General features: G+C 37.7%; 3 protein-coding genes and 1 pseudogene across 4 annotated transcripts; 3 read left to right on the top strand and 1 right to left on the bottom strand.

Moving 5' to 3' along the window:
* Nucleotides 1-103: 103 nt before the first annotated feature.
* Nucleotides 104-3,380, bottom strand: LOC103850041 (AT-hook motif nuclear-localized protein 14). Its single transcript, XM_009126744.3, has 6 exons — nucleotides 2,040-3,380; nucleotides 1,734-1,786; nucleotides 1,405-1,527; nucleotides 1,084-1,236; nucleotides 612-969; nucleotides 104-480 (listed from the first exon to the last, which is right to left on the bottom strand). Exons 1-6 carry the CDS (start codon nucleotides 2,443-2,445, stop codon nucleotides 422-424), a joined length of 1,152 nt encoding a protein of 383 aa, XP_009124992.1. The 5' UTR covers nucleotides 2,446-3,380; the 3' UTR covers nucleotides 104-421.
* A 294-nt stretch (nucleotides 3,381-3,674) lies between these two features.
* On the top strand, nucleotides 3,675-6,227 carry LOC103850040 (annotated as a pseudogene).
* Nucleotides 6,228-9,006: 2,779 nt separating this feature from the next.
* HD1 (histone deacetylase 19) lies at nucleotides 9,007-12,773 on the top strand. Its single transcript, XM_009126741.3, has 8 exons — nucleotides 9,007-9,157; nucleotides 9,266-9,295; nucleotides 9,588-10,153; nucleotides 10,672-11,343; nucleotides 11,714-11,784; nucleotides 11,864-11,921; nucleotides 12,306-12,380; nucleotides 12,470-12,773. Exons 3-8 carry the CDS (start codon nucleotides 9,626-9,628, stop codon nucleotides 12,572-12,574), a joined length of 1,509 nt encoding a protein of 502 aa, XP_009124989.1. The 5' UTR covers nucleotides 9,007-9,157; nucleotides 9,266-9,295; nucleotides 9,588-9,625; the 3' UTR covers nucleotides 12,575-12,773.
* A 246-nt stretch (nucleotides 12,774-13,019) lies between these two features.
* On the top strand, nucleotides 13,020-16,459 carry LOC103850037. Of its 2 annotated transcripts, XM_009126739.3 has the most exons (3): nucleotides 13,020-13,643; nucleotides 13,820-13,882; nucleotides 14,050-16,459. In XM_009126739.3, the coding sequence occupies exon 3, from the start codon at nucleotides 14,090-14,092 to the stop codon at nucleotides 16,256-16,258; it is 2,169 nt and encodes a 722-aa protein (XP_009124987.1). In that variant the 5' UTR covers nucleotides 13,020-13,643; nucleotides 13,820-13,882; nucleotides 14,050-14,089; the 3' UTR covers nucleotides 16,259-16,459. The 2 variants fall into 2 exon arrangements, with proteins under 2 accessions (XP_009124987.1, XP_033146649.1); XM_033290758.1 differs by lacking the exon at nucleotides 13,820-13,882.
* Nucleotides 16,460-20,909: the final 4,450 nt, after the last annotated feature.

Genomic DNA, 20,909 nt, shown 5'->3' with positions numbered 1-20,909 from the left:
ATGTATAAATTTTTTTAAATGTGTAACAACTTGAAGCAGAAGGAGTAATTACTATGAACTTCAATGTAGAAAAAAATTAGTCAAATATTGAGGAAATATAAAGCAAACAAAAGAAGTGTATTTGTATTCATAACAGAGCATTTTCTTTTCATGTGAGCAAAACAATAACAAACTATATAAACATAGGAGAAGAAAAGGATTGAAATGAAAGAGAAGCAGGAAAAAAAAGGCTGTGGAGTTTATACATATTACACCGTTAACCAAGAAAGAACAAAAAGCATCACTCAACTTCTATTATCTCAGATGAAAACACTTCAGACAAGATTCTGTCTTTTTAAGTCATATCTCTCTCTCAGTTCAGATTCTTGCTCAGGGCTTCAGTATCTAATTTGGATCTAAACTCTACACACGTCTCTGGAAGCTAATCCGGCATTTGCTGCTCGTCATCTCCATTCTCAAACGACTCATGTCCTAGACGTCCTGCACAAGATTACATCCATTAGGTACACAAGTCACATTATCCCCAAGGAGAGCTTTAGCTTTGCTTTATCTCTACCACTAGTTTAATGGATATGGCGTCATCTTTTAAGAAAGTATTGAGCTTTCTTTACCTGACAAATCATACCCCCCGCCACCACCTCTACCGTCATGACCACTGCTGCCTCCTCCTCCTCCCCATTCAGATGGCCGGGGATGTGTCATGTGCATTCCCTGCGGCGCTTGCATCATGAAGTGATGATGAGATCCACCCATACCGGTTTGTTGATGATGATGATGCTGCTCATCGTTTCCCCTCATTGGATTTCTACCAGGAGATTCCATAACACAACGGAAGCCCATGCCAAGCAACGGTCCAGGGCCCGGGCCAGGTCCAGTGCTAGAGGGAGAAGTTAACCGACTTCCGCTGTTAGAAGCTTCCCCTTTCACACCATCCTTTTTTCTATCAAGCTGAAACGTACCAAGAATCACCTGTTTTTGCACAAACCTAAGGCGATCAATCTAAAGCCATAACTTTACTAATATAACACATGAACACATGAACACAAATGAAAGTTGCAACTATGAAACACAAGAGGAGTTTACCTGAACCGGACCAGCAGCTGTCAAGTGAGTCCCAACAGCTCCTCCGATGATCTGACCATCAGATCTAGATAAGGAAACGCAAAGTCCACCGGTTTTACCACCTTGTTCAGATCGGATAAATGATCCGGATAGTGAGATAATCTCGTACTGACCCTGAAATAAATAATCGAAATTGAAGCAAGTCAAACAACTATATACAAACTTCAAAGAAAAGCAAGTCTAAATAAAGAATACTTGACTTAACTCTTCTCTAGCACACAGAACAAAGAAGATCAGGGAGAAAGAAAGCAAATTCATCAAGCCTTTGGGAAGAAATATCACCTCATATGATATGTTGCCTCCTGGCTGACGCAAGGATGCAGTAGAGATGGTGCCAGATGCAGATAGAACACATAGCTCATGCTTGCTTTGCTGTGCAAACATCACAATCTTCTGAGCCACATCCTGTCACCAGAGAACACTTCAAAAGCGTTAAAAGATTCCTCTATGCACTCACATCAATTAAAAAAAAAGGCAGAATATTTCCTATATTAGCTTTTAGCATCACAACTTGGACAGTAGATTTACAGACAATGCTATAGATTATCCTAATCAGAAAATATATAACAGGGAGAGAGAATCTAGAGTGACTAAAGAATATCATGACATACCTCACCAGGAGCTATGTTAACTATATGTGGAGTAAAGCTTTGCCCAGTTTTACCTGCAACCAAAACAAAACCAAAAAAAATATTCTGAAACTCAAAGATTCTTACTTCACTAGAGGAATCACAAGGACAGATACTCAGATTAAATCAACTGTATTTAATGCACAAACAAACAAGAACCTCTCTACTAATATTTCACAGTGTCTACTAAAACAAGAACCTCTCTACCAATCTCTAAATTCAATAGAAAGATTGAAACTTTATAATCAATAAGCATCAGATTAGGAGAAACACGAAGAGGGTTCTCACCGACGGAGCCAAGGTGAGATTTTTTCGATGACCCGGGACTAGACGACGTCGTAGTACCTCCGGCTGCTTGCTCTCTCCTCTCCTTAGCAGAGGAACTGCTCGCGGCGGACGCCATTTTCTTGGCCTCCAGGGCTTGCTCCGGCGTCACGTACTTCCTCGGACGGCCTCGTTTCCTCTTTAACGGCTCAGACGGCGCCGTTACCGCCGAGGAGAGGGGAAACACGGCGTGAGAGGAGGAGCCATCGTTAGCCTGCGGCGGCGGCGGCGGCGGGAAAAGACCATTGTTGGGAGGTGGAACGGCGTTTGCGGAAGAGACGGTGGATGGATGGTGGTGGTGGTGTTGCAGGTGGTGGTGGAAGTAAGGAGAGCTGAGACGTTGCTGCTGGTGACTTTCGTGAGGTTCCATTTTCTTTTTTTTAGAGAGAGAAAAAATCTAGAGAGAGAGAGAGAGAGAGAGAGAATTAGGGATTTTTCGATTTTTTTTTCTTTGGGGATTTTATTATTTTATTAGCTTTTACAGATTTTTGATTCTTTTTAGACAGGAGATATCATTGAGAATGAGAATAGATGATGGAATATTGACCGTCGGATCTAGATTTGACTTTAATCTATTTTGACTTTCTGATATGTAAAAAGCATCTCTTCGTTTTCCTTTTTTTCTGTTTCGTCTAAAAAGATCCGAAAATTGTTGAAATAATAGGCATTTTGGGCCCAACTTAGGCCCAGCATCCCAGATCGCTCGATAAAATTCAACCAAAAAAGAGTTAAATTTCATGAACCGATCGGTTATCTGAATATCCATCTCGAATAATACATCTTCAGGTTTGCTGTTATTAGGGGTGGGCACTTAACCCGATATCCGAAGCTGCACCCGAACCCGATCCAAAAAATTCGAATCGAAATCCAAATCGAAGTAGCAAAATATCCTAACGGATATTAAATTAGGAGATATTAGATATCCGAACCCAAACGGGTAATATCCGAACTGATAACCGAACATATGTATAATTAACCATATATTTTCAGTTTACATCTCTCATTTTATATAAAATATTTATATTGATATTACACATACTTGAAGTTTATATGATATACATAGAATTACGAAGAAAATGATTTGCTATTCATTTAAAATGTATGTCAAACTTTTTATTTCAAGAATTAACAAAAAGTTACATCCAAAATATAAAAACAATAACCAAATTAATGTCTTTTTTAGTTTTAAAATATTATGTCAAAATCTATTAACCATTCAATTTATTAAAAAAAAAAATTAGTTAAGTGAATGTTATATTTTAAAATATAAAAATTTTGAGAAATGAAAATTTTAATGTTTTTTTTTCAAAATCTAAATATTTGAACTTGATCCGAAATAACCGAACCCGAACTAAAAATACCCAAACCCGATCCCAAGTACAGAAATATCCGAACGGGTTATATACATTTATACCGAAATACCCGATCCTAACGGGTTCTATACATACATCTATACATTTATAGTCCTTTATACCATGGAGTTGACTCGTAGTTGACGAGGAAGATACTGTGATTTTTGGAAGGAGAGGGTCCTTACCGATAAATTAAAAACTTAACAGCACAATTGAATATAAAGTAAAATTATAACTCCCACACTGTAATAAACATATAATAATTTAAACCTCATTTTCTTCTTCCCAGTCGCCGCCGTCATCTCACCGGAAACTCCATAGCTCTCTCTACCTTCGTTTCTTTAATCAAGGACTCGCTTTTGAATCAGACGCAATGGAGGTTGACAAGAAGGAGGAGATAGCGTCTGATTCATCCGAGCAAGTGGTGAATCCATGGGAAGTCTCCGCCAAAGACGGCGGCAAAATCGACTACGACAAGCTCATCGACCAATTCGGATGCCAGAGACTCGACGAATCGCTAATCGATCGCGTTGAGAGGCTCACTTCTCGCCAACCTCACGTCTTCCTCCGCCGCGGCGTCTTCTTCGCACACAGGTTCGTGATGATTCAATTATTCAATTGAGTTGATGGGTTTGAAGAAAGTTAACTTCTTTTTTTGGCTGAGTGTTGTTAACAGAGATTTCGATTTGGTTTTGGATGCGTACGAGAGAGGAGACAAGTTCTATCTCTACACTGGGAGAGGACCTTCTTCAGAGGCTTTGCATTTGGGTCATTTGATTCCTTTCATGTTTACCAAGTAAAGGTTGCATCTTCTGTCTTTTTAAAGGTCAATGCTTTGTTCTTTATACTCTCTGTGTAGATACTTGCAGGAAGCGTTCAAGGTTCCTCTCGTTATACAGCTCACGGACGATGAGAAGTGCATGTGGAAGAACTTATCGGTGGAGGAAAGTCAAAGGCTCGCTAGAGAGAACGCGAAAGATATCATTGCTTGTGGGTTTGATGTCACTAAGACGTTTATTTTCTCGGACTTTGACTATGTTGGCGGGTAAGTAAAGAAGAAAGTCACCTTTTTGTTTTTGATGTTTACATTTTTACAGTTTTTTTTTTTACTGGCTGATGATGTGTGTAGTGCTTTCTATAAGAACATGGTGAAGGTTGCAAAGTGCGTTACGCTTAATAAGGTTACTTCACTCTCTATCTCCTTGGACTGCAACAATGTGGTTCGTGTGATTTGTTAGTTGCTTCATGTCATTCAACTTCTTTGCTAGGCTATGGGAATCTTTGGCTTTTCTGGCGAAGATCATATTGGGAAACTCAGTTTCCCTCCTGTCCAGGTGTGTCTTTTTGTTCCTATTGGCCTGTGAGGTGTGTAGTATAAATTTTGATAAAATGTTTTTCCATGCATTTGCAGGCAGTTCCATCGTTTCCTAGCTCATTCCCACACTTGTTCCCTGGCAAAGACAAGCTCCGTTGCTTGATTCCTTGTGCAATTGATCAGGTGTGCTGTTTTCACAACGGTGCTAATTCTCATGTATTCTTTTTTTTGAATGAATGTTAAATTATAATCGAATGAAAAAAAACATGTGTCATTGTTGTTTTAAATATAAAGTGCAGAACGCCAATTTTTTTTATTAAAATAGTTCCATTGTCTTGAATTATTGTGTTATGCTGTTTTTGTGTTTATAACCAATCTTTAATTTTTTTTTTTGTATTATTCAGGATCCTTATTTTAGGATGACACGTGATGTTGCACCACGGTTAGGCTATAGCAAGCCTGCTCTGATTGAGTCATCATTTTTCCCTGCTCTGCAGGCAAGTGTACTTTCTTTATTAGCCTTCTAGAGTTGTTACTGAGAGTGATAGAGACATTGGTCACCTTTTTTTCCGCAGGGAGAGAATGGAAAAATGTCGGCAAGCGATCCAAACTCGGCAATCTACGTAACTGATACTGCAAAAGACATTAAAAACAAGGTAAAATCCAGTTCTGTATTTCGGTAATAACCTTGTTGTAAATGCACATTTTTTTCATATTATCTTGTTGATCGATGAAGTGAAGTGTTTATTATGTACAGATAAACAGATATGCGTTAATGGTGGGCAAGACTCCATCGAGAAGCACAGAGAAATCGGAGCAAACCTTGAGGTACTAACATATAAATAACTATGTTCAATTTGCATTGTGATCCAATGACCATAGTTTCAGACTTTCTATTTTTATCTTCTACACAGGTGGATATACCAGTCAAGTATCTTAGCTTCTTTTTAGAAGATGATGCTGAACTTGAACACATAAAGAAGGTAAAATTACGTTACACTCGCCACTAGCTTGTTATAAGATGATCGGGTTATCTGACATAAGAAGTGTAATACACATTGCAAATCCATTGTTTAAGGAATATGGAGAAGGAAGAATGCTAACGGGAGAAGTAAAGAAGAGACTCACTGAAGTTTTGACAGGAATGGTGGAAAGACACCGCATGGCTCGAGCTGCTGTTACTGAAGAGGTAAAAAAATACATCGATTTCACTAAGAGACTGATGATAAATCAGGATTTTGTTTTGTTTTGTTTTGTTGATTGTTACAATACTAACAAAGAAGACTAATGATAATTATCAGATGGTGGATGCGTTCATGGCCGTGAGACCTCTCCCAAACATGTTCGAGTAACTAGATGATTACCTCTCTTTGAATTGTTTTCTGTTTTTATTTGATAGATTTTTTGAAATGATGAAATGATTCCTGAAATCTTGAAAAGAATTTATTTACAATGAGAATCATTTTATTATTATTTACACATTAACAAAAGAAAAATACATTATTACATAACTTGCGTTTTGATAAATAACAAACCAGCCTCTCTTTCGCTATAATCTTTTGGTTTTGGTTTTAAAAGACCCTATATAAACAAGAATTGGAGCAAATGTATCCATTATGTTCGTCATTGACTTGTAAGATGACTGGGGCCTTGCATCGATCGTGGCAACTTCTGCAAGATGGCCGACTGTTCTGATTGTTAAGAATCACTGAATATTCTTTTCCCCGAAAGGGAACGGAATAGTTTGGAGTGAGACGTGAGAAGTCTCCTAGTACGCATTTATCATGCAAAGTGACCCCACAACCAAAACATGTAAAGAACCATTTACTTGAATCTAACTCCATCTCACAAACTTCGCACCAGTTTGTGCCGGTCGCCTTCTTTCCGCCATGATATAAAGTGAGAGGGTGCTCATCGCTTATATGCCATATCTTCTCTGGCAAAGTAGCACAATACAAACACAAGTCAAAGTCACAATCACTACAATTGAGAACGTAGCCATCTTGAAATCTTGTACATGCATCGCAAGGACTGTTCTCCACTGTTTCAACAAAATATAAGGGATGCAAATGGGCATTATGGACGAATGGCTCAGAAATGGAACTACAATGTACATCTACAAAGGAATAATTCCCAAAAGGGTCTTGCGATGTGTACTTAAAACCACCAGAGAATAAACCGAGCCAACTACTCTCATGCCCCTATTTCTATAGAGATAATCTCTTATGAGCTCATTTGATCTCTTATGCCCCTTTTTCATAATTTTTTTTTGATCAAAACCCAAACTTCCAAATCAAATCCTTTCCGCTCATCAAAACTAAACCCTAACCCCCCCTTATGGATTAGTGAACCCATAGACAAATATTTAAATTCTATACCTTTCAAATTCAGAAAAAAATATTTTAAAATCGTTTTTAATTATATTTTGATGATTTTTTCGAAAATATGGAAAACAACATTTTTGGATTTTTGAAATATTTTTATCAAATTCTATAAATCAAATAAAAAATATTAACTTTTCCATTTTAATTTTATGATTTTTCGTTTGACTTATAAAATTAAAAGAACAAAAAGGTCCTTTTGAGATTGTGTTATAAGATATAGGGGTATGAGAGGATTTGTCTCGAATAAACCACACAAATAACAGTATACAGCCTTGCCTTGATACTCCAACATGTACGGTGTGGGGTTAAAGACAAGGTTTTTCTTCATAGGAAGATGAGCACACTTTTCGTGGAGAAAAAAACGACATTCCTGACAACTGTAGACTAGGCCAAATAACCCGATCTGTGAGACGCATGCTTCACATCGTACCCTCTCGTAGTCGTCACCAACCATGTCATAATCTTTCAAGAGCAGTAAAATATGTTTTTCATGCATGAAATGACGTATCAGATTATCACCCACCACTTTAAATGGTACAATATCTTCGCTGGTCTCAGGTATCCCTTCGAGTTCCACACCATTCCATAAATTAAAATCAACAGCACATTGTAAGTGAACTACATACTTAGGGCAAATCGAGCAAGAATAAGCTCCGTAGTACTGACTTAAACTTTCCCGACAAACTCCACATTTTGCACCCTTACGGCCAAGATGATGCATAAAAGCGACGCGATGATCGTGACGATTGGTGTTTATGATGTGGGGTAAGCCAACACAAAATACAGAGACAATAAAACCACACTTGAGACATATATAAGAAAAGCTATCGATTACCCTCTTCCGCTGGAGCCATCTTAGTGAGCAAGAGAGGATGCTCAGGATGGGAAGGGTGATGATTGATCTCTAGTGGGGATTCCGCACAGTCCTTATGGAACCAACAAAAACAATTAGCTTTGTTGCAATAGTAGCTACCGTACATGAGTCCTCTTACCCGGCAACCATCACATTTCCCGACAATGAACATAGCTGAAGGGAGAAGAGGATGCTCGTGAATAGATAATAGCTTATACATTGGTGATATTGTCGTATCCATGTTTGTATGTATGTGAATTAAAGAAGTGTTTTTTATCAGATGTATAAATACGAAACCGAAAGACATCATCATCACATATATATATACAATGATTGTAGTTGTTAAGGAGTCGTTTACAGAACTCCTTAGATTCTTCTATCAAAACACGGCAATAGCCAATGTCATACGATAACTAGAGCATTGTACTCTTTGCTATTCTTTTCTTGAATTTCAAATCAAAACACCTTAAACTTGTAGCTTTCTAAAGCATAAGATTCTCTTTTTTATATTCTTTTTGTCCACGGACCAAAAGAAAAAATAATCTATTTTCTTTTATATACGGCCTCAAATTTATCAATTATGTTTTATCTTAGTTTTAAAACTACAACACCTATTAACTAATCTCTTTAATTTTCATTTTTTTATCTACAGCTATAAAAAAAATATCAATCGTATTTTATTTAGTTCTTAAATGAACATTAGAAAAATAGAAAAAAATAGTTGTAGGATGCTTATTTTTTAAAGCATTATTTATTAACTTAAAAAAAAACTGATTGTATAAATATCTTTCTTTTTTTGTTTAATTATTAAAACTACATCAAATCTTACAAAACTAATCTCTACAATTACAACTCAACCGATTATAACAAAAAATTTACAGACTAAACTATACATCAAATTTTCTACATACAGTTACATTCTAACCAACAATCATCTGCAATGCATTTGATTTGGTTTATCTATCCCAAAGTAAAAAAAAAATGGCTAGTTATTTGTTTTGCATTTATGAAGTTGGGCCTTTCTCACTCGGCCCAGTTCTCTCAAGTTGATGGCCCAAATCCGTGTAGTTTGGCATCATCATCACCCTCAGTGGAAACCTAATCTCTCTCTTCCGTGGAAACCCTAGATTTCGAGTTCTCTCTGTTTCTGGAGCTGAAAAAAAAAGTTTCAATCTTTCGTATGTTTTTTTCCCTTCTCGTAGTTGTAATATCGAGTTATTAGCTCGTAATCTTATCAGATTTTTGTTCACTCACTCTTAGTTTCACTCTGTTTTTTTTTTTTGCAGCTCCATCAGCAGAAAGTGATGATGCTCTAGGTAAAATCTCTTACTCTGTTTATTTAAGACAAGAACTCTTATGTCTTAATCTCTTGGGTTTGAAATGGAATCTGAATGATTGCTTGAGTTCACCAGACACGTTTTCAGTTATTAACAGCTTTTGTTGTTTCAGTTAGACCTTGTTTGCTTGTTCTGTTATTACACTCACTGCCAAAGATCTTTGCTTTTACTTAATTTCAGAAAATGAGGATCTGAGTAACACTTTCAGTTATTTCAGTTAGACCTTGTTGGCTTCTTCTGTTATTACATCCCACTGTTCTTTCTATTACAGGCCCGAGATAACTAAAAGTAATCTTTTTTTATTTACTGATGGACACCGGAGGAAACTCGCTGGCCTCTGGACCAGACGGTGTGAAGAGGAAAGTGTGCTACTTCTACGACCCAGAGGTTGGGAACTACTACTACGGCCAAGGCCACCCCATGAAGCCTCACCGCATCCGCATGACGCACGCTCTCCTCGCTCACTACGGTCTCCTCCAGCACATGCAAGTCCTCAAGCCTTTCCCCGCCCGTGACCGTGACCTCTGCCGCTTCCACGCCGACGACTACGTCTCCTTTCTCCGCAGCATTACGCCCGAGACTCAGCAGGATCAGATCCGCCAGCTCAAGCGGTTCAACGTTGGTGAAGACTGTCCTGTCTTTGACGGGCTTTATTCCTTTTGTCAGACGTATGCTGGTGGCTCTGTTGGTGGTTCTGTTAAGCTTAACCATGGGCTTTGTGATATTGCTATTAACTGGGCTGGTGGTCTTCATCATGCTAAGAAGTGTGAGGCCTCTGGCTTCTGCTACGTTAATGATATCGTCTTAGCTATCCTTGAGCTGCTTAAGCAGCATGAGGTTTGTCTCCTCCTCCCTACTTACAGCTTTCTCCCATATTTAAAAAAACGATTTATACAATTCAAACCATTGTAGAACATTTTAAACCGGTTTAAACTGTCTAAATCTATCTAAACTAGACTAAATTTGTTAAATTAACTAACAATGTTAGTATAAATCCACAAATTTGTATAATTGTCTTTTTTTTTGTATATCTAATTTGGTAATAGACCATTCTAAGCCGGTTCAGACCTTTAGAAACCATTCTAAACCGTTCTAAATCGGTTTAAATCAATCTAAATCAGACTAAATTTGTTAAATTAACACACATATCCACATATTTGTATAGTTTCTTTTGTTTTGTATATCTAATTTTGATAATTCATAAAACAATTTTGTAACTAAAACCAAAAAAAAACTAAAATATCTTATATCAGTGTAAATTATGTATAAAATAAATCAACTATTAGTAATAATCTGTTCTTTGCAAACATTGTTGAACATGATCTAATGTATTTGTCTTTCTTCTTGTTTCTCAGCGTGTTCTGTACGTTGATATCGACATTCACCACGGGGACGGAGTGGAGGAGGCGTTTTACGCTACCGACAGGGTCATGACCGTCTCGTTCCATAAGTTCGGAGACTACTTCCCCGGTACAGGCCACATACAAGACATTGGCTACGGAAGTGGAAAGTACTATTCACTCAACGTACCACTGGACGATGGTATCGACGATGAGAGCTATCATCTCTTGTTCAAACCCATCATGGGGAAAGTGATGGAAATTTTCAAACCAGGTGCGGTCGTACTCCAATGCGGCGCTGATTCCTTGTCTGGCGATAGGCTGGGATGCTTTAACCTCTCCATCAAAGGCCATGCCGAGTGTGTCAAGTTCATGAGATCTTTCAACGTTCCGTTACTGCTCCTTGGTGGTGGTGGTTACACCATCCGCAACGTTGCGCGTTGCTGGTGCTACGAGACTGGAGTTGCGCTTGGGATCGAGGTCGAGGACAAGATGCCGGAGCATGAGTACTATGAGTACTTTGGTCCGGACTATACGCTCCACGTTGCTCCGAGTAACATGGAGAACAAGAACTCTCGGCAGATGCTTGAAGTGATTCGTAATGACTTGCTCCAGAATCTCTCGAAGCTTCAGCATGCTCCTAGTGTGCCGTTTCAGGAAAGGCCGCCAGATACTGAGACTCCTGAGGTAATGTTTTTGGCTGCTTGCTTTACTTCAGTAGCTCATTCTTTCTTGTGTGAGTTTATTGAGTTTCTAATTTAAACAGTTTATTTTGGCACCAATCTTAGTATTAATTTTTTTCTAATTTAAACAGTTTATTTTGTCACCAATCTTAATATTAAACAGTATTAATATTTTCCTAATTTAAACAGTTTATTTTGCTACCAGTCTTAGTATATTTTTTTTCTAATTTAAACAGTCTATTTTGCTACCAATCTTAGTATATTTTTTTTATAATTTAAACAGTTTATTTAGTCACCAATCTTAGTATAATTTTTTCTAATTTTAATAGTTTATTTTGTAACCAATCTTAGTATTAATTTTGTGTAACTTTTAGGTAGATGAAGACCAAGAAGATGGAGATAAAAGATGGGATGCAGATTCTGACATGGATGTAGATGATGATCGGTATGTATCAATGCCTCCTAATTTTTTTCCGTGCTAGCAGGGTTAGTGTGTATATTTAATTTGCTATTTGGTTGTGCAGTAAACCTATACCAAGCAGAGTGAAAAGAGAAGCTGTTGAGCCTGATGGAAAGGACAAGGTAAACCTATTTGCCTTGGTTTCTCAAACATTGCTATAAATATTATATAAACTCATATAGGTTGAATTATTCTCTTTTAGAACTGAATCTTCTCTGAGAAATGTGCCAAAAACAAAATATTATCTTTCCATCAGTCTAAAATTAAAGTTAAATCTGAACTGGAGATGCATTCACTCTGGCTAGGGATCAATACGTTTAGTCTAGTTAGAATGGTTAAACAAATGACTTGAGTAGCAGACGTGACATGCTTGCTGAGCTGAATCATCTTGTGCATCTCAATTTCTTATTCTTTGTGAATTATCTCTGGATCCTAATTTGAGTTTAGAATGTGATTGGCTTGGTTAGTTGAAGAGGTTGATTTAGTCATAACGTGTTAATGCACAGGATGGAGTGAAAGGAGTGATGGAGCGTGGGAAAGGTTTTGATGTGGGCATGGAGGAGAGTGGAAGCACCACCAAGGTGAAGTGAAACAATAAACCCGATAGTTTGAGATTGATACTGAGATTAAAACAAGTTGTCTAAAGTGGTTTGGTTTGGTTTGGTTGCAGGTTTCAGGAGTAAACTCAGTGGGAATGGATGAAGCAGGTGTGAAAATGGAAGAGGAAGGCACAACAAACAAGTCAGGGGGAGATCAAGTGTTTCCTAAAACCTAAAAAAAGACTTTGGAGGCTTCTCATTTATCTTGTTGTCTTCCTAAGTCTTTCATAACTTTTTAGTTTGTTTATTGATAATTGAACGAACACGTACGATGTTATGTATTTAGTCGTTGCAAATGTGGCATGTCTTAATGATCACAAGACTCAGATAATTCTATTTGTTATGTATGAAATGTATGGGGCTGCTTCTATCAAACACGACCAATTACATCACATAACTAAAACTTTGTACTCTTGCTACGTTCTTCTTTAGTCCACAGACAAAATGGAGAAGAATATTTTTGCGTAATGATAGTTTGTTTATCTATATAATTAATTATGGGAAATTATGTGAGATAGCTAAGAAAAAAACATAATTCACTAAGTACCCAAATCCACACTCTCTCCCCTATTCTTTCTTCCTATCTCTCTCTACCTTCTCTACAAAACTAATTTCTCTTTTTTTGCAATGTTTATTTCACAAATAAACCCTATAATTATATCCCAAATAAAAATAAACTGCGAGTCCTCCTCCTGGTATTTAACAATAATTTTTGTCACAAGAACATAAAAGGTTAATTAATAGATAGCTGAAGTTACCTGGGCTTAATTCTCTAGTAGGACTCTAAAACTGTGACAGCAAATCCACAATAGAGTATTGGGCCTATCTTAGTCGGCCCAATGGTCTCTAGCTGGACTACGAACGATGATGGCAAGTCCGTAAATAATGGGAAACTAAAAGGGTAAATTAAGCGAGAGGAAGTAATAAAAAAAGATAAAAAAAAGGGAAAAAGACATAACACTCCCCTATTGTTGTCGGAGAGAAGGCAAAGTTGTAGTTTGGCATCATCGCCCTCAGAGAAACCTAATCTCTACCTCTTCTGCCCCTTCTGTAATTCCCGATCACACCCTTTTCTCTTCCCCCTTCTCCCCATCATCGATTTATCCTTTGTTTTACCCGCCAAATTCAACTTCCCTTCTCCAACGACTCATTTCCCCCAATTCGATTCCCAAATCGAAACCCTAGTTTTAAGATTCACGGAGGCTTGGATCTTCTCTTCTCTCTCGTTTCAGAATTTTAATCCTCGTGAGTTTCTCTGTTTCTGCAGTTGAAAAAGTTTCAATTTTTGACAATTCTGTTGTCTTCTTCTTCATTCGTTCTAGTCTCTGCTCAGCTCAGATCTTTCTGTTAGTTATCTTAGTTATGGAGTAGTTACACTCATGAGCTGATGATGTTCACTAACTCTTAGTTTTATAATCTAGCTTCATCAACCCTTCTGTTCGTTGAGGAACTTACTGTTCAGTGAAAGTGAGGATATGCACTAGGTAAAAAGCTCTCACTCTCTTTCTTGTATTGATCTTCTTTGGTCTTAGTCTTTTGGGTTTTGAACATCATACACACTTTCAATTATTAATATCTTTCGTTATGTCTATGTTTTGTATTCTAAGAGTTGGATAATTAGATCTTTGTTGTCTTCTTCTCTTTATTACAGGTACTGATAACGCAAAAGATCTTTGTTGTCTGCTTCTACAATGGCCAATCGCGATTTAATGCTTGGACAGAACCACAACATCGGTATAACTCAGGATCAATCACTGGTCCTCGGTCACAACCACACTCTAGAACTCGGTCAAAACCACGACATGGGCTTAGAACAACCTCATCACGAACTTGACTTAGCACATCAACACGATGACCACGAGCTCGACTTAGGAGAACACAACGAAAACCAAGACGAAGAAGAACATCATCATCACGATTACATGAACGAGAACGAACTCTCCGTTGATCAAAAGCCTGAACACGAAGACGACGACGAGAACCAAATGTTCACCTTATCCGGCACCAACGAGAACCTCGAGCTAGCCATCGACTCAACCCACGAGATCGAGATCGACCACCACGGCGAGATGGTAATGGTCACCACCCCTGTCCAAGCCCGCGCCCTCTCCGCCGAGTCATCCTACCAGCTAACCGTCGGACAAGAGTTCCCAGACGTCAAGAGCTGCCGCCGAGCGCTAAGAGACATGGCCATCGCCCAGCACTTCGAAATGCAGACGATAAAATCAGACAAAACACGATTTACAGCCAAATGCTCTACCGAAGGATGCCCGTGGAGAGTCCACGCGGCGAAACTCCCGGGCGTCCCGACGTTCACTATCCGTACCATCCACGAAAGCCATACCTGCGGAGGGATCAACCACTTGGGCCACCAGCAGGCCTCGGTCCAGTGGGTGGCCACCTCCGTGGAGCAGCGTCTCCGCGAGAATCCCAACTGCAAACCTAAAGAGATTCTCGAGGAGATACACCGCGTCCACGGCATCACGTTATCCTACAAGCAAGCGTGGCGCGGTAAAGAGAGGATCATGGCCACTATGCGCGGCTCATTTGAAGAAGGCTATCGCTTGCTTCCTCAGTACTGCCACCAGGTCAAGAGGACTAATCCTGGAAGCATCGCTTCGGTCTACGGTTATCCGTCCGACGACTGCTTCCAGCGTCTCTTCATATCCTTCCAAGCTTCCATCTACGGGTTCTTAAACGCGTGCCGCCCGCTTATTGGTCTAGACAGAACCTATCTCAAAAGCAAGTACCTGGGTACATTGCTTTTAGCGACCGGGTTCGACGGAGACGGCGCGTTGTTTCCGCTAGCGTTTGGGATTGTGGACGAGGAAAACGACGAGAACTGGATGTGGTTCTTGTGTGAGCTTCATAATCTTCTTGAAACCAACACCGAGAACATGCCGAGGCTCACTATACTATCCGATAGACAGAAGGGGATAGTCGAAGGAGTCGAGCAGAACTTCCCAACGGCCTTTCACGGCTTCTGCATGAGGCACTTAAGCGAGAGCTTCCGTAAGGAGTTTAACAACACGCTCTTAGTTAACTACCTCTGGGAAGCGGCTCAAGCTCTTACAGTGATTGAGTTCGAGGCAAAGCTACTAGAAGTCGAAGAGGCTTCTCAAGACGCTGCGTACTGGATCAGACGTATCCCTCCGAGGCTGTGGGCGACTGCCTACTTCGAAGGGCAAAGGTTTGGTCACTTGACGGCTAATATAGTCGAGTCGTTGAACTCGTGGATCGGTGAAGCCTCCGGGCTTCCGATTATTCAGATGATGGAATGCATCAGGAGGCAGTTGATGACTTGGTTCAACGAAAGGCGGGAGACCAGCATGCAGTGGACTTCGATCCTCGTCCCGAGCGCCGAGCGCCGCGTTGCCGAGGCGCTCGAACTCGCGAGGACCTACCAGGTCCTCCGAGCGAACGAGGCTGAGTTTGAAGTTATATCTCACGAAGGGAACAACATTGTGGATATAAGGAACAGGTGTTGTCTTTGTAGAGGGTGGCAGTTATACGGTTTGCCCTGTGCGCACGCCGTGGCGGCGCTTTTGTCTTGTAGGCAGAATGTTCATAGGTTCACTGAGAGCTGTTTCACTGTGGCGACGTATAGGAAGACGTACTCTCAGACGATTCATCCGATTCCGGATAAGAGTCTTTGGAGAGAGATGTCTGAGGGAGATCCGAGTGTGGGTAAAGAGGGTATTGATGTTGTTATAAACCCGCCTAAGTCGCTGAGGCCGGCTGGTAGGCCGAGGAAGAGGCGGGCTAGGGCTGAGGACAGAGGACGTGTGAAGAGGGTTGTGCATTGTAGTAGGTGCAACCAGACTGGTCATTTCAGAACCACTTGTGCTGCACCCATTTGATCTGCAACACTCTTTATCAACAGACGCTTGAAGAACAGTTACTTGTTTGTTTTTTTTTTGAGCAACACTTGTTTGTTATTTATTTCCTTTCTCTATTTATATTTGTATGCTCAGCTGTAGCTGTATTGTACGCATAATAAGCTCTTCTGTTTTTGTTTTAATAAGTCATGAGGTCAAATTTTATATTTAAAATGGAATGTATTTTAAATAGGGTTATTCTTTATTCGTTACACAAACTCAAACACAAACCAGAACATGAAACAATGAGTTTCTATAGACTAGTTTCCTGAATAACCGGCAAGATATGCCTTTTCTTGCTTCTTTGTCTCGAGTCTCATCATGGACATGGTACTGTAAACCATTATGCATCTCATCTAACCCATGATCTGGTACCTGATCACTATTATGTGCAACAAATTTTTGGCTGATCCTCTGCATCAGCCATGACTACAGCGCTGAATCGATATCAGAGAACATGCACGCCCTGTTATAAATATTCAACCTTCTATCATATCACAGCCAGTGTTTCGGAATATACTAGCTTAGGTACATTGTCATTTCTTATTAGTAACATATTTGTCTTGCTTTTTTACTATTTAATATTTATAGTTAGTGGTTTTCAAAACAAGATTATGTAGGTTTAAGCCCATAGATTTTGAGAAAATTTCAAAAAATATGACAATATTGTTTTATTGCCTAGTTTCATCATGCACTAACATATGATGATGTTCAAAGAGGTTTGGAGCCTTTGTCGTCTCCGTTTATCAAGAAAATCATAATTTTATAGTGGTTATTTCATCGATTTAGGGAGTATTATGAAGTTTTACTAAATTAATTGATAAAACAATTAAACGATGCTCATTTAACATGAAAAAGAGGTTATCATATATTAATACAAATGTAGAACATGGTAGAAATCTTAAAACAACACTAAAGTTTATAGGCTTTGTATCTAAAATATTTACCAAAAACTCAATATTTTTGTAGGGGTTAGCCCATAGATTTTGAGAAAGTTTCAAAAAATATGACAATATTGTTTTAGTGCCTAGTTGCATCCTGCACTAACATATGATGATGTTCAAAGAGGTTTGGAGTCTTTGTCGTCTCCGTTTATCAAGAAAATAATAATTATATAGTGGTTATTCCATCGATTTAGGGAGTATTATGAAGTTTTACTAAATTAATTGATAAAAACAATTGAACGATGCTCATTTACCATGAAAAAGAGTTTAGCATACATTAATACAAATGTACAATATGGTAGAAATTTTAAAAGAACACTAAAGATTATAGGCTTCAGTATATAAAGTATTTACTAAAAACTCAATATATTTGTAGGGGTTAGCCATAGATTTTGAGAAAATTTCAAAAAATATGACAATATTGTTTTAATGCCTAGTTGCATCGTTCACTAACATATGATGATGTTCAAAGAGGTTTGGAGCCTTTGTCGTCTCCGTTTATCAAGAAAATAATAATTTTATAGTAGTTACTCCATCGATTTATAGAGTATTATGAAGTTTTATTAAATTAATTGATAAAAAATTGAACGATGCTCATTTACCATGAAAAGGAGTTTATCATACATTAATACAAATCTACAATATGGTAGAAATTTTAAAACAACACTAAAGATTATAGGCTTCAGTATATAAAGTATTTACCAAAAACTCAAGATATTTGTAGGGGTTAGCCCATAGATTTTGAAAAAATTTCAAAAAATATGACAATATTGTTTTAATGCCTAGTTTCATCATGCACTAACATATGATGATGTTCAAAGAGGTTTGGAGCCTTGTCGTCTCCGTTTATCAAGAAAATCATAATTTTATAGTGGTTAATTCATCGATTTAGGGAGTATTATGAAGTTTTACTAAATTAATTGATAAAAACAATTAAACGATGCTCATTTACCATGAAAAAGAGTTTATCATACATTAATACAAATGTAGAACATGGTAGAAATCTTAAAACAACACTAAAGTTTATAGGCTTTGTATCTAAAATATTTACCAAAAACTCAATATTTTTGTAGGGGTATCCCATAGATTTTGAGAAAATTTGAAAAAATATGACAATATTATTTTAATGCCTAGTTGCATCCTGCACTAACATATGATGATGTTCAAAGAGGTTTGGAGCCTTTGTCGTCTCCGTTTATCAAGAAAATAATAATTTTATAGTGTTTATTCCATCGATTTAGGGAGTATTATGAAGTTTTACAAATTAATTGATAAACAAAAATTGAACGATGCTCATTTACCATGAAAAAGAGTTTAGCATACATTAATACAAATGTAGAATATGGTAGAAATTTTAAAACAACACTATTATAGGCTTCAGTATATAAAGTATTTACATAAAACTCAATATTTTTGTAGGGGTTAGCCCATAGATTTTGAGAAAATTTCAAAAAATATGACAATATTGTTTTAATTCCTAGTTGCATCCTGCACTAACATATGATGATGTTCAAAGAGGTTTGGAGCCTTTGTCGTCTCCGTTTTTCAAGAAAATAATTATTTTATAGTAGTTACTCCATCGATTTAGGGAGTATTATGAAGTCTTACTAAATTAATTGATAAAAAAAATTGAACGATGCTCATTTACCATGAAAAAGAGTTTAGCATACATTAATACAAATTTACAATATGGTAGAAATTTTAAAACAACACTAAAGATTATAGGCTTCAGTATATAAAGTATTTACCAAAAACTCAATATATTTGTAGGGGTTATTAGCCCATAGATTTTGAGAAAATTTCAAAAAATATGACAATATTGTTTTATTGCCTAGTTTCATCATGCACTAACATATGATGATGTTCAAAGAGGTTTGGAGCCTTTGTCGTCTCCGTTTATCAAGAAAATAATAATTATATAGTGGTTATTCCATCAATTTAGGGAGTATTATGAAGTTTTACTAAATTAATTGATAAAAAAAATTGAACGATGCTCATTTACCATGAAAAAGAGTTTAGCATACATTAATACAAATGTACAATATGGTAGAAATTTTAAAACAACACTAAAGATTATAGGCTTCAGTATATATAGTATTTACTAAAAACTCAATATATTTGTAGGGGTTAGCCCATAGATTTTGAGAAAATTTCAAAAAATATGACAATATTGTTTTAATGCCTAGTTGCAACGTTCACTAACATATGATGATGTTCAAAGAGGTTTCGAGCCTTTGTCGTCTCCGTTTATCAAGAAAATAATAATTTTATAGTGGTTACTCCATCGATTTATAGAGTATTATGAAGTTTCACTAAATTAATTGATAAAAAAAATTGAACGATGCTCATTTACCATGAAAAGGAGTTTAGCATACATTAATAAAAATTTACAATATGGTAGAAATTTTAAAACAACACTAAAGATTATAGGCTTCAGTATATAAAGTATTTACCAAAAACTCAGTTTGGGAATAGCATAGCTTCATCGTTGTTCCAATCAAACCAGGATGAATCACTTTGTGAGAAGCTTGATTTGGATACATAAAGTGGTGGCGAATCACCAGGAAGTTGAATAAATCTCATAGGAGTTGGGATGAAGAAGTTATCCCAATTTCAAATCAGGTGATTCCAGTTTCCCAGTTTGGGAATAGCACAGCTTCATCGTCGTTCCCATCAAACCAGGATGATTCACTTTGTGAGAAGCTTGATTAAGATACATAAAGTTGTGGAGAATCACCAGGAAGTTGAATAAATCTCATAGGAGTTGGCGAAAAGAACTTATCCCACTTCAAATCAGGTGATTCCAGTTTCCCAGTTGGAATAACACAGCTTCATCGTCGTTCAAATCAAACCAGATGAATGACTTTGTGAGAAACTTGATTTCGATACATAAAGTGGTGGAGAATCACCAGGAAGTTGAATAAATCTCATAGGATGGCGAAAAAGAAGTTATCCCACTTTCAATCAGGTGATTCCAGTTTCCCAGTTTGGGAATAGGACAGCTTCTTTGTCCTTCCAATCAAACCAGGATGAATCACTTTGTGAGAAGGTTGATTTGGATACATAAAGTGGTGGAGAATCACCAGGAAGTTGAATAAATCTCATAGGAGTTGGGATGAAGAAGTTATCGCAATTTCAAATCAGGTGATTCCAGTTTCCCAGTTTGGGAATAGCACAGCTTCATCGTCGTTCAAATCAAACCAGGATGAATCACTTTGTGAGAAGCTTGATTTGGATACATAAAGTGGTGGAGAATCACCAGGAAGTTGAATAAATCTCATAGGAGTTGGGATGAAGAAGTTATCCCAATTTCAAATCAGGTGATTCCAGTTTCCCAGTTTGGGAATAGCACAGCTTCATCGTCGTTCAAATCAAACCAGGATGAATCACTTTGTAAGAAGCTTGATTTGGATACATAAAGTGGTGGAGAATGACCAGGAAGTTGAATAAATCTCATAGGAGTTGGCGAAAAGAACTTATCCCACTTTCAAATCAGGTGATTCCAGTTTCCCAGTTTGGCAATAGCACAGCTTCTTCGTCGTTCCAATCAAACCAGGATGAATCACTTTGTGAGAAGGTTGATTTGGATACATAAAGTGGTTGAATAAATCTCATAGGAGTTGGGATGAAGAAGGTTATCCCACTTTCAAATCAGGTGATTCCAGTTTCCCAGTTTGGGAATAGCACAG

The sequence above is a fragment of the Brassica rapa genome, chromosome A01 (genome assembly GCF_000309985.2).
Source record: "Brassica rapa cultivar Chiifu-401-42 chromosome A01, CAAS_Brap_v3.01, whole genome shotgun sequence".
Lineage (NCBI taxonomy): Eukaryota > Viridiplantae > Streptophyta > Magnoliopsida > Brassicales > Brassicaceae > Brassica > Brassica rapa.
Note: the sequence above shows the minus strand (reverse complement) of the source record. Positions and strands in the feature narration are given on the sequence as shown.